Here is a 15796-nt window from a genome sequence, read left to right as displayed (position 1 = left end):
CTGTGTCCACGAAAGCTACCAAGACCGTGGCTTCTCTGGAGTTTGTGTGTGACGGGCTCAGAATTCCATCTGCAAGAGCGATTAGGACCTGGAAGACTCCTCGCCTTTGGAGTCTCCTTCAAACCTGGAAGCTCCAGCATTTCCCTGGAGCCTAGCACACATGCATACGCATGTAGTCCCACTGGACACCCCAGAACAAAAGGGGTCTACTCACACAGGCTCTATACATTTGCAAATGATTTTTAAAGATTGGGGGTGGGAGGCAGCCGGGGGATGGGGAGGTGGGTGGGGAGAGAAGAACCAAAAATTGCCAAGAGTTTTAAAACCTTTTATTTGTTTACACATTCTCTAAATTGCAGACAAAATGATTCACTACATAGATCGTCAACACTGCTAATCAACCACAGAACGAGATACAACCACAGCAATAAGGGACAAGGCCTGTGACTCAGTCTTTGTGGAGGTGCAAGGGCTCCATGGAGGGGCTGGGATGTCCAGGGGTCCCCAAGATAAAGGCTGCTCGATGCCCACTTCACATTGGCTATAGGACTTGACCTCTTCTTGGCACCCCTCCCAGAAGCCAGGTCAGGACAGGAGGAAGGCAAGGGGAGAGGGCGGCGTCCTGGCTCACAGACAGCCCTCCCATCAGCCCTCTTCTGAAGGAAGCAGCGGACCCGGCTTCTGGACAAGTCCTTGCCAGTGGATCCAATTCCAGGTGTGGGGTGCTTCCCACCTGGAGATCCTCCCGGACGCTCACAGTACACCCGCTCTCTGGGAAGTCACAGAACCCGCGTGTCCTCTTAGGACACTGGGAGACGTGGCACGGCCTCATCTCCAATACTGAAACACTGAGAGACCTCGAAATATCCCTCAGACAGGGCAGAAACGTCACAGCACTTTTCACAGCAGGAGCCACGAGAGTGGGAACTTAGCACACAGGAGAAAGGAGCACCCCCGGCAGACAGGAGCAGAGCGGCGCGCACACACCTACGGCTGAGACGACAGTCACATCACACCTGAAAGAGGCTGTGGGGTGGGAGAACGGGGGCTTTTGTCTGTCTGTTGCTGTGATGGCTTTTTAGAGGAGCCAGTGGAGATCTGCTCAGGCCATTGCAACTTCCTAAGTCTGGAGCCCTTCTCCTGACCTCTTGGAAGCTGTGTCTACCTCAATCCTGGACATTATCTGAGGTACTCGAGTGGCTCAGGGCTGGACAACTCTAAGCTCTCCCGTCAGCAGGAGGTAATGGGTGTTGGATCCCAAGGTCCACTGAGGAGGGAGTTGAAGGGAGCATTAAAGGAAGACCTTCATTAGCAGGCATTTCTGTTGCTGGAGGTCAACTCTCTTGGCCATTCATTTATGACTAAGAGTTTTGCAAAGAGTTGAGGCAGGGCGAGTAGAACAGAAGGGCTTCCCAGATGGCTGAAGTGGTAAAGAACTCACCTACCAACTCAGGAGATGTAAGAGATGCAGGTAGAAGAGACTAGAAGGCATTTTGGCATTATGGGCATACACTGTGAAAATGGCCTCCTCTCTTGTGCCCACACCTGAAGAAGTGACACCCAGTTTGCTTCTTATCTGTGGGTCTAGAGGTACAAATGGACCCTCGACAATTGGAGATCACTGGAACATCTCCAGGGGCCACCTTTCCAACCACAGCCCAAAGCAATCTGAGGATGGTAAATTCCCGAAGCTGCGAGGCACCAGGGTCTCTTCACCAGCTGGGTCAGGCAGTGTGAAAGCTCAAGGAACCCCTTCCCAGGCTCCTCACGCTCTCTCCTCAACCGGAGTCTGCGCAGGCCTGAGCCTCCTCCCATGATGCTGGGGCCAGCGTCCCCTCCTGTGGGACCCCTGCCAGCCTTCCTACCCCTGGGGCCACAGCTCACCCAGAGGAACCCCAGGAAGACATCAAAGCTGCCACAGTCAGCTTCTCTCTGAGGAGAAACAAGTGGGACTTCAGGCAGCAAGGAGAAGAAAATCAATTTATTTTGGTTTCCTGGCAGAGATATTCCGTTTCTGGGCTCTCAAAGGGGAATGTCACCAAAACTGGGCTTTAAAACTGCCCTCGGTCTAAACACATTTGGAAAGGGAGACGCAGACCCAGTTGAGGACTTGTTGTGACTCTTGATCCAGTGGACTGTGTGATGTGGATGGGATGGTCCCTCCCCCAGATCTCCACTTCCTAATTGGTCCAGTGGGTCACCCTCAGGCTGGGAAGGGGTCTGAGCAGACTGTATTCTCAGCCTGAGAGTAGACTTGAGTAGAAGAGGAGGGAAGACCATCTCGGGGCTCAGCCCACTGGGCCAGCAGCGTCCACCCTTCATGGAGCCAAGGGTGGGGGAGAGGGTGGGTTGTAGGCTCAGGGTCCGAGGCCACCCGGCTGCCTGGGGGACTTGCTGCCAGTCTGGCCTAGATGGGATCCAAGTCAGATGGCCTTCCTCTCTCTCCTCCTGCCGGCACAAGAGATTGCTGAAACTGGGTCAGTCGGAAGAGCCTTGCCCAAAGGCTTTCAAGCAGATGGGTAGGTCAAACCCAGAATGCACTTCGGGTTCTCAAGCACTTTAAAACCAGACCCCCAGCCAAGCATCATGAAAGCCTCATGTCCCTGACTCTCCACAGAGATCACTAAAACTGCCTTCTGGGAGCCAGTGCTGTCCAGGGAAGAACATTTCCCAGAACCTGCCCAGCAGAGGAAGTGAAGGCTGCTTTAAGCCAACTCTGAGCTGACACCAAACCAGGGGCAGATACGAGCCTTCCCCTTAGCCCAGGTGCTCAGCCTGAAAGCCAGTTTGGGGTGGCTTCTTCAGGGAATAGCTAGAACCTGGAATGTGGCTGTGACATTTGTAGAGGAAGGGCGAGCTGGAGCAAATAGCCAATTTCTGATGCTGTCAGACAGTGGGAGTCTAGTGGAGCATGAAGCTCAGATCTGACAAGCACCTGGCCAAAGGAGGACAGGAAAGGTTTACTGAAAATACCTTTGACATGCCCTCCCCACCACCTCCAAGCCAGAAACACTGAGCAGCTGGGACAGCCTGGCTGGGGTCTCCGTGGGAGTCCACCCTACCCATGCATGAGGCCTGCGTCCCACCACTCTTCATCTCTGCTTCCTCCAGTGGGGACTGGACAAGGCCATTGTGAGGGTCCCTTTCGACCTCTGATCAGGCCCTGCCAGTTGCACCTGCCTGCCCATCACCCAGCGGCCCAAAGGCAGCTTCTGGAGGCCCAGGCTCTGAGTCCCTCTGGCTGGCGACACACTCTAGCCCAGGTGCCTTCATCATCTCGCTCTCGTTCCTGTTAAGGATGCTCATCTTCCCAGGGCAGCCAGTGCTTGGGAGACTTAAAAGCCACTGAGCTGAGGTCTGCTGCGCTCCTCTCCCCCAGCCCCAGAGAGTGAGAATATTGGGATGCCTAGGCCTGCTCATCTTCTACTGACCAACATGCATCCTAAACAGAGAGACCAAACACACGCATACCTTCCCTGATGGCACGCCATCTGACATGTGATCAGGGTGTCTTGGAGGAGTGGAATTTTAAGGCTGAAAAGCAACTGAAAGGTTGGGCCGGGATGTACTTTATTCCTCCAGACCCTGTGGTATCTAGCACACTGCCCGGTCTATAGTCCATACCCCACCAAGTGTTTTGGCCAGTACCAGCCTGCCCAGCAGTCCTTCATGGCAGGCAGGAAATGTGTTCATGCCCCTCTGGAGGAAAGATGCCCAGAGTGGGCAAATGGAACAGATGAGTGGTGGGCACAAGGATGGACACATTCCCTTCCCTGGTTCAGGGCACGAATGCCCCCTAGGCATCTGAGCATCTCTTGCCAAAGCGTGACTCTCTGCCTTCCCAAATGCCACATGGGCCAGATGCATCGATGAGCCAGGACCCTGCCTCCCTACCCCGCCTCTCTCCAGCCACCTGCCCCCACCGCCTCTGCTCAGGGATAACTGTTCTATGTTTTCATGCTCTCACTCACATATTTGTGTTTTCCTTTTTTTTTTTTCCTAGTACCTAATTTAGGCCTTCAACTACATGGTGAAAATGTGCAGGGAGAAAGTGTTTTCCTTTTCTTTTGTGCTACTGTTTCTTTCCACCACCACCCCATCCTGTAGCATCCAGCCTGGGAGGAGGAAAGGGAGGGAAGGTGCAGGAAGGGGGAAGGCTGGGTAAGGAAGAGGAGAACCCATGTCTCGGTGGGGAATGATCATAAAAGGGCAAAGTCAACAAAACCACAACCCCAGTGCTACCCAGAAAATCTTTGCATCCCTTCAACAGAAAGCAGAACCAAGACTTTTTTTCAGGTCCCCAACTGTTGCCAAACATCTCCCCCAAGGAAGCAGAGGAGAGGGATGAGAGAGTCCTCACCGCCAATGACTTTCCAAGCACAAGGATTCCTTTCCAACTCCCTATGGTTGTGCAGGGGCTGGAAGCTGGGGGAGCTGGCCGGGCAGGAACCTCAGGGAAAGAAAGCATCTTGTCTGGTGGCTTCTGGTTACCAGCAGGTTCTCCTTCTCATCCTGGAGCAACACAACGGTTTGCTTTGGTTCCCTAAGCCACAGGTATGTGTGTGTCTGTGTGTACGGATCTGTGTTCTCATCATCCATGCTAATAACATTGATAGGAATTATAGAGATGCACAGAGGCAAGCAAACAGGATGCAGTCTATATGAATACAACCTGGAGACTTGAGGGGTGTTGTTGTTGAGGGAGAACAGAGGTCTTGGGGGCTCACACCCTGCCCCCCATTTCCTACAGTGACTGCTTACCCTCTCTCTTCCCCACCACAGCAGCGTTTTTTTTTTTTTTTTTCGCCATTCTGGGTTGGTGCCATCCTGAATGGCTGCTTTGCTCGCTGCCTGGGCTAGAGGTCATGATTAGTCATTATATCTCTGTCGAAGAGGGTTCTGGCTGCCCGCCAGTCCCGGTCCCCGCCTTCCTCTGGCCTGCCTGGGAAATGTCACCATCAGCACAAATACTTCCTTCTCTTGGTGGGGCCAAAGAGGGGGAAGGCCTGCAATGACTCTCTTTCAAAGCACTGGAGCGAAGAGAGGGAGGGAGTTGGGAACAGAGACCGTGACCAAGGGTGTTCCTGGGCCCCCTGACCCCCGTTCTATGCACCCCCCCTCCCAAAGCTTCCCACCCAGGACCCTGGGGAGCTACCTCAGGTCTCAGCCATCTGAGGGGACACGGGCAGGGCCCCCTGAGAGCCCGGAGAGTGCCTCCTCTGGGAACCTGCCCCCTTCCAAAGCTTTCCCCTCACACAGGGGGCCTCTGTTCCTTCTGGGAAACCACGACCCTCCCCCTGACAGTTTCCTGGGCCCAGCTCCCCATGGTCAAAGCCCCCTCGAGCCCTCTGGAAGACCCTGAACTAACCCACCTGCTCTGCTCTTTCTCCACCCGGGGCTGGTGGCCATGGAGAATTGAGACCAGATACCCATGCCCTGGCAATGATCAGGAACTGGCGGAGTGGGGGAAGGGGGATGTCGTAACCCCCCTGATAACTGCAGAGGCCCGCCTCTGGTCACTGACCAGTTAGACCCAGGGAAACCTGCAGGGCCATGGAGCTGGGTGGGAAGACCCGAAGGCCTGAGGCAAACAAAAGCATCTGTGCTTCCACCCTCTTCCGGACTTACCTGGTGTCTAGGGGGAACTGGGCTAACTGGGAAACCAAAAGCATCCTTTTGGGGGTGGGAGTAAGATCCTCAAAAGGGGAAGCAGACAACAGGAGGAAGAGGAACACCATTCAGCTTGCTGGGCGGTAGGGGACCTGGCCAGGTCCCCCGTTTCTTGGGGTCCCAGCTGCTGGCAGGCTGGGCTTGGGGACCGGGTCAGGGAGGGCCTCCCAGGCCTGGCCCCTCTGGAGGCAGCGTCTGGCAGTCCTCCACTCCCAGGGCGGCAGGAGGTGACCCAGCCTGGCCTGGGCCACCACCGCTTTTTCTGCCCTGCCCCCACCTTCCATCCAGACCAGGAGGACCTCAGCAGCTCGTCTCACTAACATCAAAGGATGCTTTTTCTGTGGGATTGGGGAAATTTGCAACGATCAACCAGGAGACCCTCTGTACCTCCCACCTCCAGCTGGATGAAGGGCATCACTCCTGCCTGCTTTGGTCTCTGAAGCACCCCCTCCGCTAACCCAGGGGGCCAGAGGCCAGGGGGGTCTCAAAAAAGGTAGAGCTGGCTTGGTGTCCAGAACTGACAAAGGTTCGGCCTTTGGGGAAACAAACAAGCTAAAAAACCTGTTACCAGGATCTTAGGCCTTTAGGGAGAAAAAAAATGAGTTATAGCATCTCTTTCTGCCCATGCCTTCTAGTTATTTAGGTGCAGGATTTCTTCCTAAGGGGAACCCAGGTTTCTGGCCCCCTCCTCAAGGGCCCTCCCCCAGCCCCAATTCTCTTCATTTTACCTTGCCTAAAGTGAAAATCTTTGACCCTTTCCACTCCTTCCTCCCTCCCTCTCCAGGGATGTGAGCCTACTCTAGGTGACATAGATGTCCAGCTCGGAAAAGGAGGCAAGCAGGGCACCTTCACCAGGAGTGTGAGCTCAGCTCTGACCCGGGAGGCCATGTCTCCCTAGGGATGGGACACAGGCGTGCCCTGAGCAGGGGCCCACAGTGGGTGGCAGGGGAGAGCCTGGGTTTCAGGGACTGAGAGAGGAAGGGGGGCTGTGGTCCCAGCACCTGCGTTCAGACTGAGAACCTCCTAGGGGGCAGAGAAGGGGGTCCTCAGGGCTCCCCCCTCACCTCCTACACAAGGACTCAAAGAAGATACCAGAGGCCCCTCTTCTCTGAGTCTGGAAGCCTAAGGGTGCCCATAATTTTTCTTCAAGAGCATAGATCTGTCTCTTAAATTTGCCCCTATAGGAAGAGTAATAATAATCATCTCGTTTTTCTTTCTTAAAATATCTGAACTTTTAAAGGGAAGGGCATAAAGGAATCATGCTGTGTTCAAAGCACAAAGACTAAAATGCACCATGAGCGTAAACTCTCCAGGGTATCATGAAACCATCACTGTGAAAGCCAAACCCTCCCCCAACCTTAAACCTGCTCTCCTCCCCAGCTCGGAAGGAATCTGGCCTCCCTCCCACGGGCTTGCTATCCTGGTTACAGACAGACTGAGCCAAGTCCAGGGAAGCAGCTACGCCCGAGGCCTGCGCAGGCCTCCTACCTGGCTCCGGGGCAGTGACAGGAGCAGGGGCGCCTTGGGACTGGCTGGCTCCCGCCTCAGGGGCTCTGACTCAGTGCCGGGTTGAGAAGGAACGTCAGAAGGTGAACATCCCACCAGGGGCCTTGTCTCTCTATTTCTTCACTCTGGTGCCTGCCCTGGATTTGCCGCAGGCCCCAAAGGAAGCATTTCGAAAATACCTACAGGAAACAGAGGGTTTCAACTTCCGGCTTGGACCCTGCAGCTGCACCTCCCCTCTGGCGGGCGGGAGCCACAGCATCGGGGTGAAGCTGAACCAGGGCACCCTGGCTGTGCCCAGGCTTTGAGCTGGGAGACAGCAGCATCCTTACCTCCACACGGTGGCCTCTGTGCACAGTGACAGGAGCTACCACGGTGCGGGGGTCCCCCTCCGCCCCCCAACCAAGGAACCCACACCCTGTGCCAGGATCTTCAGCAACACTGCCTCTAGTCCCTGAAAGAACCCTGCTGGATAGGCCAGATCCCTGCCTTCTCAGATGTGGAACATGAGGCTCAGAGAGGTTAAGTCATCTCCCCGTCATTTCTGCCAGAAACTAGCAGAACTGAGCTTTAAAAACCAGTTTTTAAGCGACTGTTACACTGAACTGAACAACAGCCCTCCCCAGAAGGCAGAGCCCCGTTCTAGGCTGCGCTGACCTTATAGAAGGAGTATCTTCATTCTGAAATCCCCAGCCCCGGGGTACAACCTCACCTTCCACCACAGATCCATGCTCAGTCACGATATTCTTGTCACAGCTTGACCTAGTGACCCTGACCATAGGCAGCCTGTTCCTTAAAACATAAACCCCCTTTGGTCAAAATGGCGATTCCAAGAAGGCATCTAACCTTGGCTAACTCACACGAGAAAGTGGGTGTGAAAATCATTCCGGGGGTCCCTACCTGACAAGCCCAGCTCTCCAGTGATGACTCATATAACATTATGCCTTTTAAGACTCCTGATATCACTGTGGGACTGGCAGGACACGTATTATCTCCATTTCACAGATGGGCAAACTGAGGTTCAGAGACATTAAGTGCTTTGCCCAAGGTCAAACAGCTACTCAGTGGCAGGGATAAAACAAAACCCCTGAGCATCCACGTGCACCCATGATTCCAGCTCATTTTCTGGGGCTCAAAAAAAGAGCAGTTGTTGACCAACACCTTCCTTTTTTTCAGTATGGAAAGTGATCAGTGTGACCGTGATTTTTGCTTGCAGTATCCTGCAAGTGCCATCTCACCAGCCGGCTTTGCTGTCCCCATTTTCCAGATGGGGAAACTGAGGTCTCCAAAGGAGAGATTGGGCCAATCCTGCAGGGAGTGAAATGGAAAAGGAAATTCTGGACCTTCCTGATGTTCAGTTTAGAGTCCTGGCCACCCTCACCCCATGGAAGATTCCAGCACCCTCCTTGGTCTGCGAGACTCAATCATACCCTCACAGCTTATGTGGCAGCCAGCGTGTCTGGAGAAAGAACACAGTCCCCTCCCCCCGACCCATCAACTGTGTTGAGGTGGGGAACACTCTCTGAAGAGAGTCTGTCACATGCAGGGTCACTGTTTGGTTTCAGATTTGCTTTTTTAAGCTTTTAAGCCATTTGTGGCTTTTGCAAACAGCTTGACGACTTTTTTCCTAAAATTAAATCAAAGTGATTTTTCAAATCCAATAATCAGACTTTGAGGATGCCCACTTTGGGTTTTGTGGGAGAACAGAGAGCCAGGGCCGTCGGGGGGGGAGGAAATCTGGCCCTCCGATGTGACCCTCTCGGGTAAACGGATGATGGTGTGACCACGCGGCAGCTTCCCAAACCCTCCCTGGGCCTCCAGAATCCAAAACGGGTGCACCAACCAACAGGGGGAAGGAAATCCCTCCAGAGGAAGGTGGAAATCCCATCTGGTCGGCCCTTCAAACGAGATCATTATGTCCCCGTGTAACTCCCTCTGAGGCCACAGGCCCCTGCAGGAGGCTGACCTCCACCTCTGGCCACAGGGCACCCTGCAGAGAGACCCACACAGCTTGGCTCCCCGCCAGGCTGCCCCAGGTCCACTGGCCAAGAGCAATTAGCCAGGAAGGAGGGCTCTTGCCAAGTCCTGGCGAGAAGGCCGCAGCCTGGCAGAGGTGGCCCAAGTGGTTGGAGCCTCCAGGCCTCCAGGGGGCTTTTTTCAGGAGCTGAAGGTCTAAAAATAACCTGGGCCTTTGTTGTAAGCAGCCGGACCACAGAGATGGAGCTGATTTCAAGGAAGCTGAGCACGCGTGAGGGTCCGGTTCACCGAGACCTGCCCTTTGGGCAAATGATTTTTCCAGAAATGTGTCAGTTATTGTGTGTTGCTCCTGTCGCCACTGCTGCGGAGGTTCAAAGGTGGCCTGGCCCGCTCCAGCCCACGGGGCTGATTTCCAACACAGACTGCTCGAATCTGAGCGCCTCCCCACCTCTTCCTCCTCAACACATTTTTTTTTCAAAGGAAGAATCCAGTGTGGACTGGGGACTTCGGAGACAAGAGCAGACCTCGAGCTGAAGGTTCTGAGTGATGGTCACCGTGGTCATAAATAATCACATCATCCCAGTTATTTGTTTAGGGAATCATTTCTCCCTCATCCTGAAGTTCCCAGAGTCGGGTCTCAGCAGACAATGGCAAACGTACATGATGCGAAAGGAAGGAGTTACTCGGGAAAAGCGATCCGTGGTGTCCCGTCAATACTGAAGGGTTGCAATACTCGGAGCTGCAGTCCTCGGGACCAATATTCAGATTCTTGACCTGGCAGCCTTCACTCACCTTCCCGGTTCTTGGTCCACCAGGGAAAGCTCCAGACACAGACCGAATGGAAAGCAGAGTCTTGACCTCTCCAGAGCTCCGCCCACGCTGTGGCCTGTCTCTCCTAAAGGATGCCCCAGCTCTGACAGTCTGGTCCCTTGCAAAGCCATTCCTGATGGACAGCAAATACTGACTGGCTCTGACGGGGCCTCGGAATTACCTTCATAGCGTTTGCGCCCACCTCTCATGGCCACCCCCTCCTTCCCCAGCACCTTCTAGAGACCCCCCACCCTCGGCTGTCAGTGATATCACTGGATATCTGCTGGAGGTGGGTGCAGAAAGCAGCAAAAAGTTCTTCTTCAAAGAGACGGAGGTACCAGGAGAGATTTCAGAGCTTCACCATCTAGATGGCCTCCTGGTCCCGAGTCTAGAAGTTTCCAGGGAGGCTTGTAATAAATAAAAACTTCTCTGCAGCCCTTTGTTCCTCTGCAGCCCTTTGTTCCTCTGCTGAGTTCGGGATGGAAAGACGAAGCTGAGGGCAGGGAGGCTGTGCGAAAGTTTCTTGGAACACGATAGATAATACGAAACACCAAACCACACAGGAATGATGGGATGGGTGGTCACAAAACGGGACCTTAAAATGGGGAACCAGTGAGAGGGCCGCGGTGCTAGGATAAATGTGAGGGAGGGTCCACAGGGCTGTGGCTGGGGTCATTCTTCAAAAGTTTACCATCTTTCTGGCAGAAACAAGGGGTGGGGGGCTGGCTGAAGAACGGAAACCTGCATGTAGGAGGTAAGCAGACACCTCACCCCTTGATGCCCTGTATCCACGTGCTCTGTGGTTACTGATTGACGTTCCTCCTTACAGTTGGTCTGTCTGGATATACGGGAGTAGGGGCTCGATCGGGTTTGAACTGGGCTCTGCTTCAGCCTCTCCAGCGGCAAGTCACCTTCTATGTGTGTCTGGGGACCCTAGGCCTGGCAGCCAAAGGCTGAGGCTTTTTCTTTGAGCAGTTCCCAGCATAAGTGGCAGCTCCAGCTCCCTACAAGAAACAAGACGGCATTACGAGCAGCCTCTCCCCAAGCCTCAAGCCCCACCCCTTGGCCCTAAACTTTTTATCAGCCCCATTTTATTTTGATTTTCATGATCCAGAGACCGAGTCTCAGTTCCAAAAACGTGCTGAAGTCTGTTGCTCAGCAGAATAATGCTGTTCAGAAAATAGTAAGTGCACAGAGATGATTGGCCGATCAGCAGTGAAGACCCTGCTTCCTTGGTTGTGCCTCTTAACCAGCATCACCAAGTCTGGACCAGTTTCCCTTAGAAACTCACAACTCTGCCACCATCTCAGTCATAGGCCTGGGAAACATCTCCTTGGCCTTCAAGCTGGAATTTTAGCTGGTTGAACTGGGCCTCAGTTGCATGATCTGTAAAATGGGAGTGGTCATACCTACCTCGAAAGACAATTAAATGAGACAAGATATGTGAAGCCCTTAGCACAAGGCCTGCACTTTAATGAGGGCTCGGGAAGTGGTAGAAGTAGCTGTTGTTGTTATTGGTGACCTCATCATTATTACCTTCTGGGGGCTCAGCCACGGGGGGATTTAAACAGTACATGTGGTAACCACGGTCACAGTCATCGCAGAAGAGTAGCTGGTCCTGGTGGAACAGAGTAGGAGGAGAGGAAGAAATATGGAATTATTTAGGTTAATTATTTTTCTGGCCCCCACTGACCTATGCCACCAGCTTATTTCCATTAATCAACCTCCATGGATACCCATTTCCCAGCCCCATTTGGAGTCCTCACTTCCCTCTGAACATGCCATGCACTTTGCCCACACCTGAAATTCCCGCATCTGTCTTCTGAACTATGCAAACCCTACTCCCACATAAGTGTTCTGCTCAAATTATTCCTCCTCCAAGAAGCCCCCTTAGCCTACCATCTCACATCCAAGCCTAAAGGGATTCTTTATGCTTCTGAACTCACTTCACCAACAATTCTGCCTCCATAAGGGTAGAAAATTAATTTAATGCATTTCTGTATTCCTCAGGATATTTGCCTAGTGAATAGACAGTACTTTAAATGTTTGCAAATCTTAATTGAATTGCTCTGGATCTCACTCTTTCCATTTATGAAATGGGCAGCATACTTGTTTGTAACATCCATGACACCTCAGAACCTTTTCAGGGTTCATTACTAGAGAAATGCAAGTGGTATTATGCCACCTGTCAGCTCCTAAAAGCCTCCTTGGAGGCTGGAGGTTGGAGACCAGATGAGAATAGGCCTTTCTGGCACTGTGGTTAACTTCCAAGGACGCAGTTGACACCTTTGCTCCTGTAGCTCTCTCTGTTTGGAGGCTTTCCCAGTCCCTGATCCCCTCTCTTCTGAACCATTCCCTAACCACACGTCAAGTCTTCAAACACTTCACTGTTACAAAAACTTCATTAATCTACTCAAATGGAAGTTCTCTGACCCCTCTTGCATCCTCATGTACTTTCTTTTTCTTATGACATTTAATTGCACTTTACTTTATGTTGCCAAGCCTGGCATGTGGTAGACATCTGCATACAGTCCATTTGGAACACGGCTCTTTTGTCCATGCCTGCAGAGGTTGCACAGCCCTTGGGGCAGACCTTGTCTTACTCATCTCTACATCTCCTTCAGAACTTCTGTGCATAGGAGCTACTCAGTAAGTCTTTGTGACCTGGTCCCCATCCTCCAGGTTCAGCCCTGTTCTATTCAGTTATCTCTGGGTCTGCTTTGATGGCTTATAAGACATCTGCAAAGTTTTGTAGCAAATCTCACCTTGGCTTTTGATAGTTTAGAGATCCTGAAAAAGTAGATAGAGAAGTTGGAAACCCCTGTGAGCAAGCAGTGAGGCAGGAGAGACCATGAAAGATCTCTTTTTTATCATGCTAAGACCTTTCAATAGGACACAGTGGGAAGCTTTCAAAGGGTTTGCTAACAGGAGTGACATGGTTAGACTTGTAATTTAGAAAGATCTCACTAGCTCTTGTATCAGAATAGATGCCCAGGTGGAGAGAGATTGGTTCTTGAGGCTGGAAGACCACTTAGGAGGCTACTGTAGTCATCCAGGTAAGAGATAATGTATGATGATAGTCTGAACTAGGGTTGTGGGTTGGGGGAGAGTAGAGGGGCCTGCTTCCATTTGAGAGTCATTGATTAGCTGTAGAGAGTGAAAAGGAAGAAATCAGGGGTGTCTCCTAGGTTGTGGTCTTGGTCAGCAAGCCAGATGAGGTAGCCATCCATTAAGCCATGAGCAGAGGAGCATGCCTGTGGGAGGCAGAAGGCAACGTCAGCTATAAACATGTTCTGTAGGTATACAGATCACCTGGTGAGGATGCCCTGAAGGCAGCTGGAGATCAGGAGAGAGGCCTGAGCATGAGATATGGGGTAGGGAGTCTTTGGTGATGAGATGGTGATGAAGGTCCTGGGAGAGGAAGCCCAGAGTATGCGAAAGCAGATGTTTTTGAACTTGTGCTCATGGAGGGGTGTCCATGAACACCTTGAAAGAAAAACACCAATACAGTATACTAAGGCACACATATGGAATTTAGAGAGATGGTAACGATAACCCTATATGCAAGACAGAAAAAGAGACACAGATGTATAGAACAGACATTGGACTCTGTGGGAGAAGGCGAGGGGAGGGATGATCTGACAGAATAGCATTGAAACTTGTATCTTATCAATTGTGAAACAGATTGCCAGCCCAGGTTGGATGCATGAGACAAGTGCTCAGGGCTAGTGCACTAGGATGACCCAGAGGGATAGGATGGGGAGGGAGGTGGGAGGGGGGTTCAGGATGGGGAACACATGTAAATCCATGGCTGATTCATATCAATGTATGGCAAAAACCACTACAATATTGTAAAGTAATTAGCCTCCAACTAATATAAATAAATGAAAAAAAATAAAATTAAAATTAAAAATTAAAAAAAAGAAATTAAAAGTACAATTTTGCATACAGGTCCAAAAGTAAATTTTTCTAAGGAAAAAGTAAATCCATAGCTTTCATTGAATTTTGTGAAAAATCAAGAACTCAAAAAAGTTACTGAGGAGAAGATTAAGAATAGAGGCTTGGGGAACACCAAAGTTAAGGACAGGCAGACAAAAAAGAGGCTAAGAAGCAGCAGTCGGAAATGTAGGATGAAAATGAGATTGGTATAGTCTGTTCCAAGGGTTACACCATTATTGTCAGAACTCAAGTAAGCGAAATTGCAATATGATTTAGGGATGATATGAGGGAAAACAAGTTAGAAGAGGGACAAGAAACAGGGAGAGACTTGAGAAACAATATTAGTAATATCTGAAATACATTGACAGCTCCTACTTATATAAGAAGACAGGATATCCAGGTTTAGACTTTCTCAAAGGAAAAGCAAGGTACCTGTGGGTTTAAATGTATCATTCATAGGTTGATAATTGTCTAGCACCATAATCTCTTCTTTTCCATTTGCTTCTCAGATAACTGCCTGCCCATATTACCAAAAAAGAAAAAAAAAAAAACCAGCCCATGCTATCCCCCATGAGAAACACACTTTAAGGGTTTCTTACTCCTAAGTATTTAAGAACCAGAATTCACCTATGGCTACAGTTCCAGTAGAATGGGAATCCTTTTCTGGAATGTACATTCCCACCCATTCTGACAGTAACCAGTCTCTAGTTTCTTATTTGTCCTTCTATTTCTCTTACACAATTAAAAAGATATATGTATATTTTCTTATGCCTTTCTTACAAGAATGGCCATGTATGATAGATATTATTTTTACTTTGCTTTTTTATTTAACAACATATCCTGGAAATCACTCCATATCAATTCATAAAGATGATCTTGTGTTGTTGTTGTTGTTTTATAGCTACACAGTACTTCATGGTGCCATCCCTTATTCACCCATACTGTGTATGAGCATTTAGGTCATTTCCAATATTTTGCAATTAAAAACAAGGTGATCATGAAGAACCTTATGCATATGTATTTTCACAGTGTTATGTGTATATCTTTAGGATAGGGTAGGTGAGACAGCTGAGTCAAAAGGTAAGTGCACAGTGGTTTTGTTAGGTATTGGTACAACAAAGGGTTGCACCACTTTGTTTTCCTGCTGACAATGCATAAGGGTGCCAGCTTTCCCTCAATTTCATCAACAAAATACACTGTCATACTTTCTTCCCCTAATTTTATGGGTAAGAAATGATATCTCAATTTTGTCTACAGTTAAATTTCTTTAATTATGAATGTGTTCAAACCATTTTTTTCCCTCATGTATAAGGGTCATTTTTATATCTTTTGTGAACTATCTTTCACATTTTTCCCATTTTCTGTCAAGTTTATGATCCTTTGTCCTTCAAACTTTAAGGGTTCTTTATACATTATGCACTGCCACCTTTATCTGTAGTATATGCTGCAAATATTTTCTGCCAGTTTGTCAGTTATCTTTTTACTTCATTGTGTTTTTTAGTATGCAGATGTTTATGTGGTCAGACTTGTCAACATTTTCTTTTATTCCTAGTGAATTCTGAATCACAGAAAATCTCACCTTATATTTAGAGAAGAATTTATCCATGTTTTCTTCTGATACTAATATGGTTTTACTTTTTATATGTATATCCCCAGTTCTCATGATGACTGTTCTTCTGTATTATACAAGATATGGACCTAATTTTATCTTTTCCCAAATGATTACCCTATTGTCCCAGTACCATTCATGAAAATGTCTATCTTTGATCCAATAATTTTAGATAAACCTTTGTGTGTGTGTGTTAGTGTGTTAGCCACTCAGTTGTGTCCAACTCTCTGCAACCCCATGGACTGCAGCTCGCCAAGTTCCTCTGTTCATGGGATTCTCCAGACAAGA

The 15796-nt window shown here is 50.1% G+C and overlaps 1 protein-coding gene across 4 annotated transcripts in view; it reads right to left on the bottom strand.

Annotated features, from left to right (window-relative positions):
- DPF3 (double PHD fingers 3) overlaps positions 1 to 15796 on the bottom strand; it is a 303432-nt gene that overhangs the window by 13775 nt on the left and 273861 nt on the right. For 3 of the 4 annotated variants that reach the window (XM_043919911.1, XM_043919909.1, XM_043919913.1), the window contains exons 10-11: positions 11497 to 11578; positions 313 to 10964 (exon numbers count right to left, since the gene is read on the bottom strand). In XM_043919911.1, the coding sequence (XP_043775846.1) occupies positions 10894 to 10964; positions 11497 to 11578 (153 nt within the window). In that variant the 3' untranslated portion in view covers positions 313 to 10893. Of the gene's footprint in view, positions 1 to 312; positions 10965 to 11496; positions 11579 to 15796 lie in introns of those variants that run through there. The other variant, XR_006343955.1, reaches the window with a different exon arrangement.

The sequence above is a fragment of the Cervus elaphus genome, chromosome 12 (assembly GCF_910594005.1).
Source record: "Cervus elaphus chromosome 12, mCerEla1.1, whole genome shotgun sequence".
Taxonomy (NCBI): domain Eukaryota; kingdom Metazoa; phylum Chordata; class Mammalia; order Artiodactyla; family Cervidae; genus Cervus; species Cervus elaphus.
Note: the sequence above shows the minus strand (reverse complement) of the source record. Positions and strands in the feature narration are given on the sequence as shown.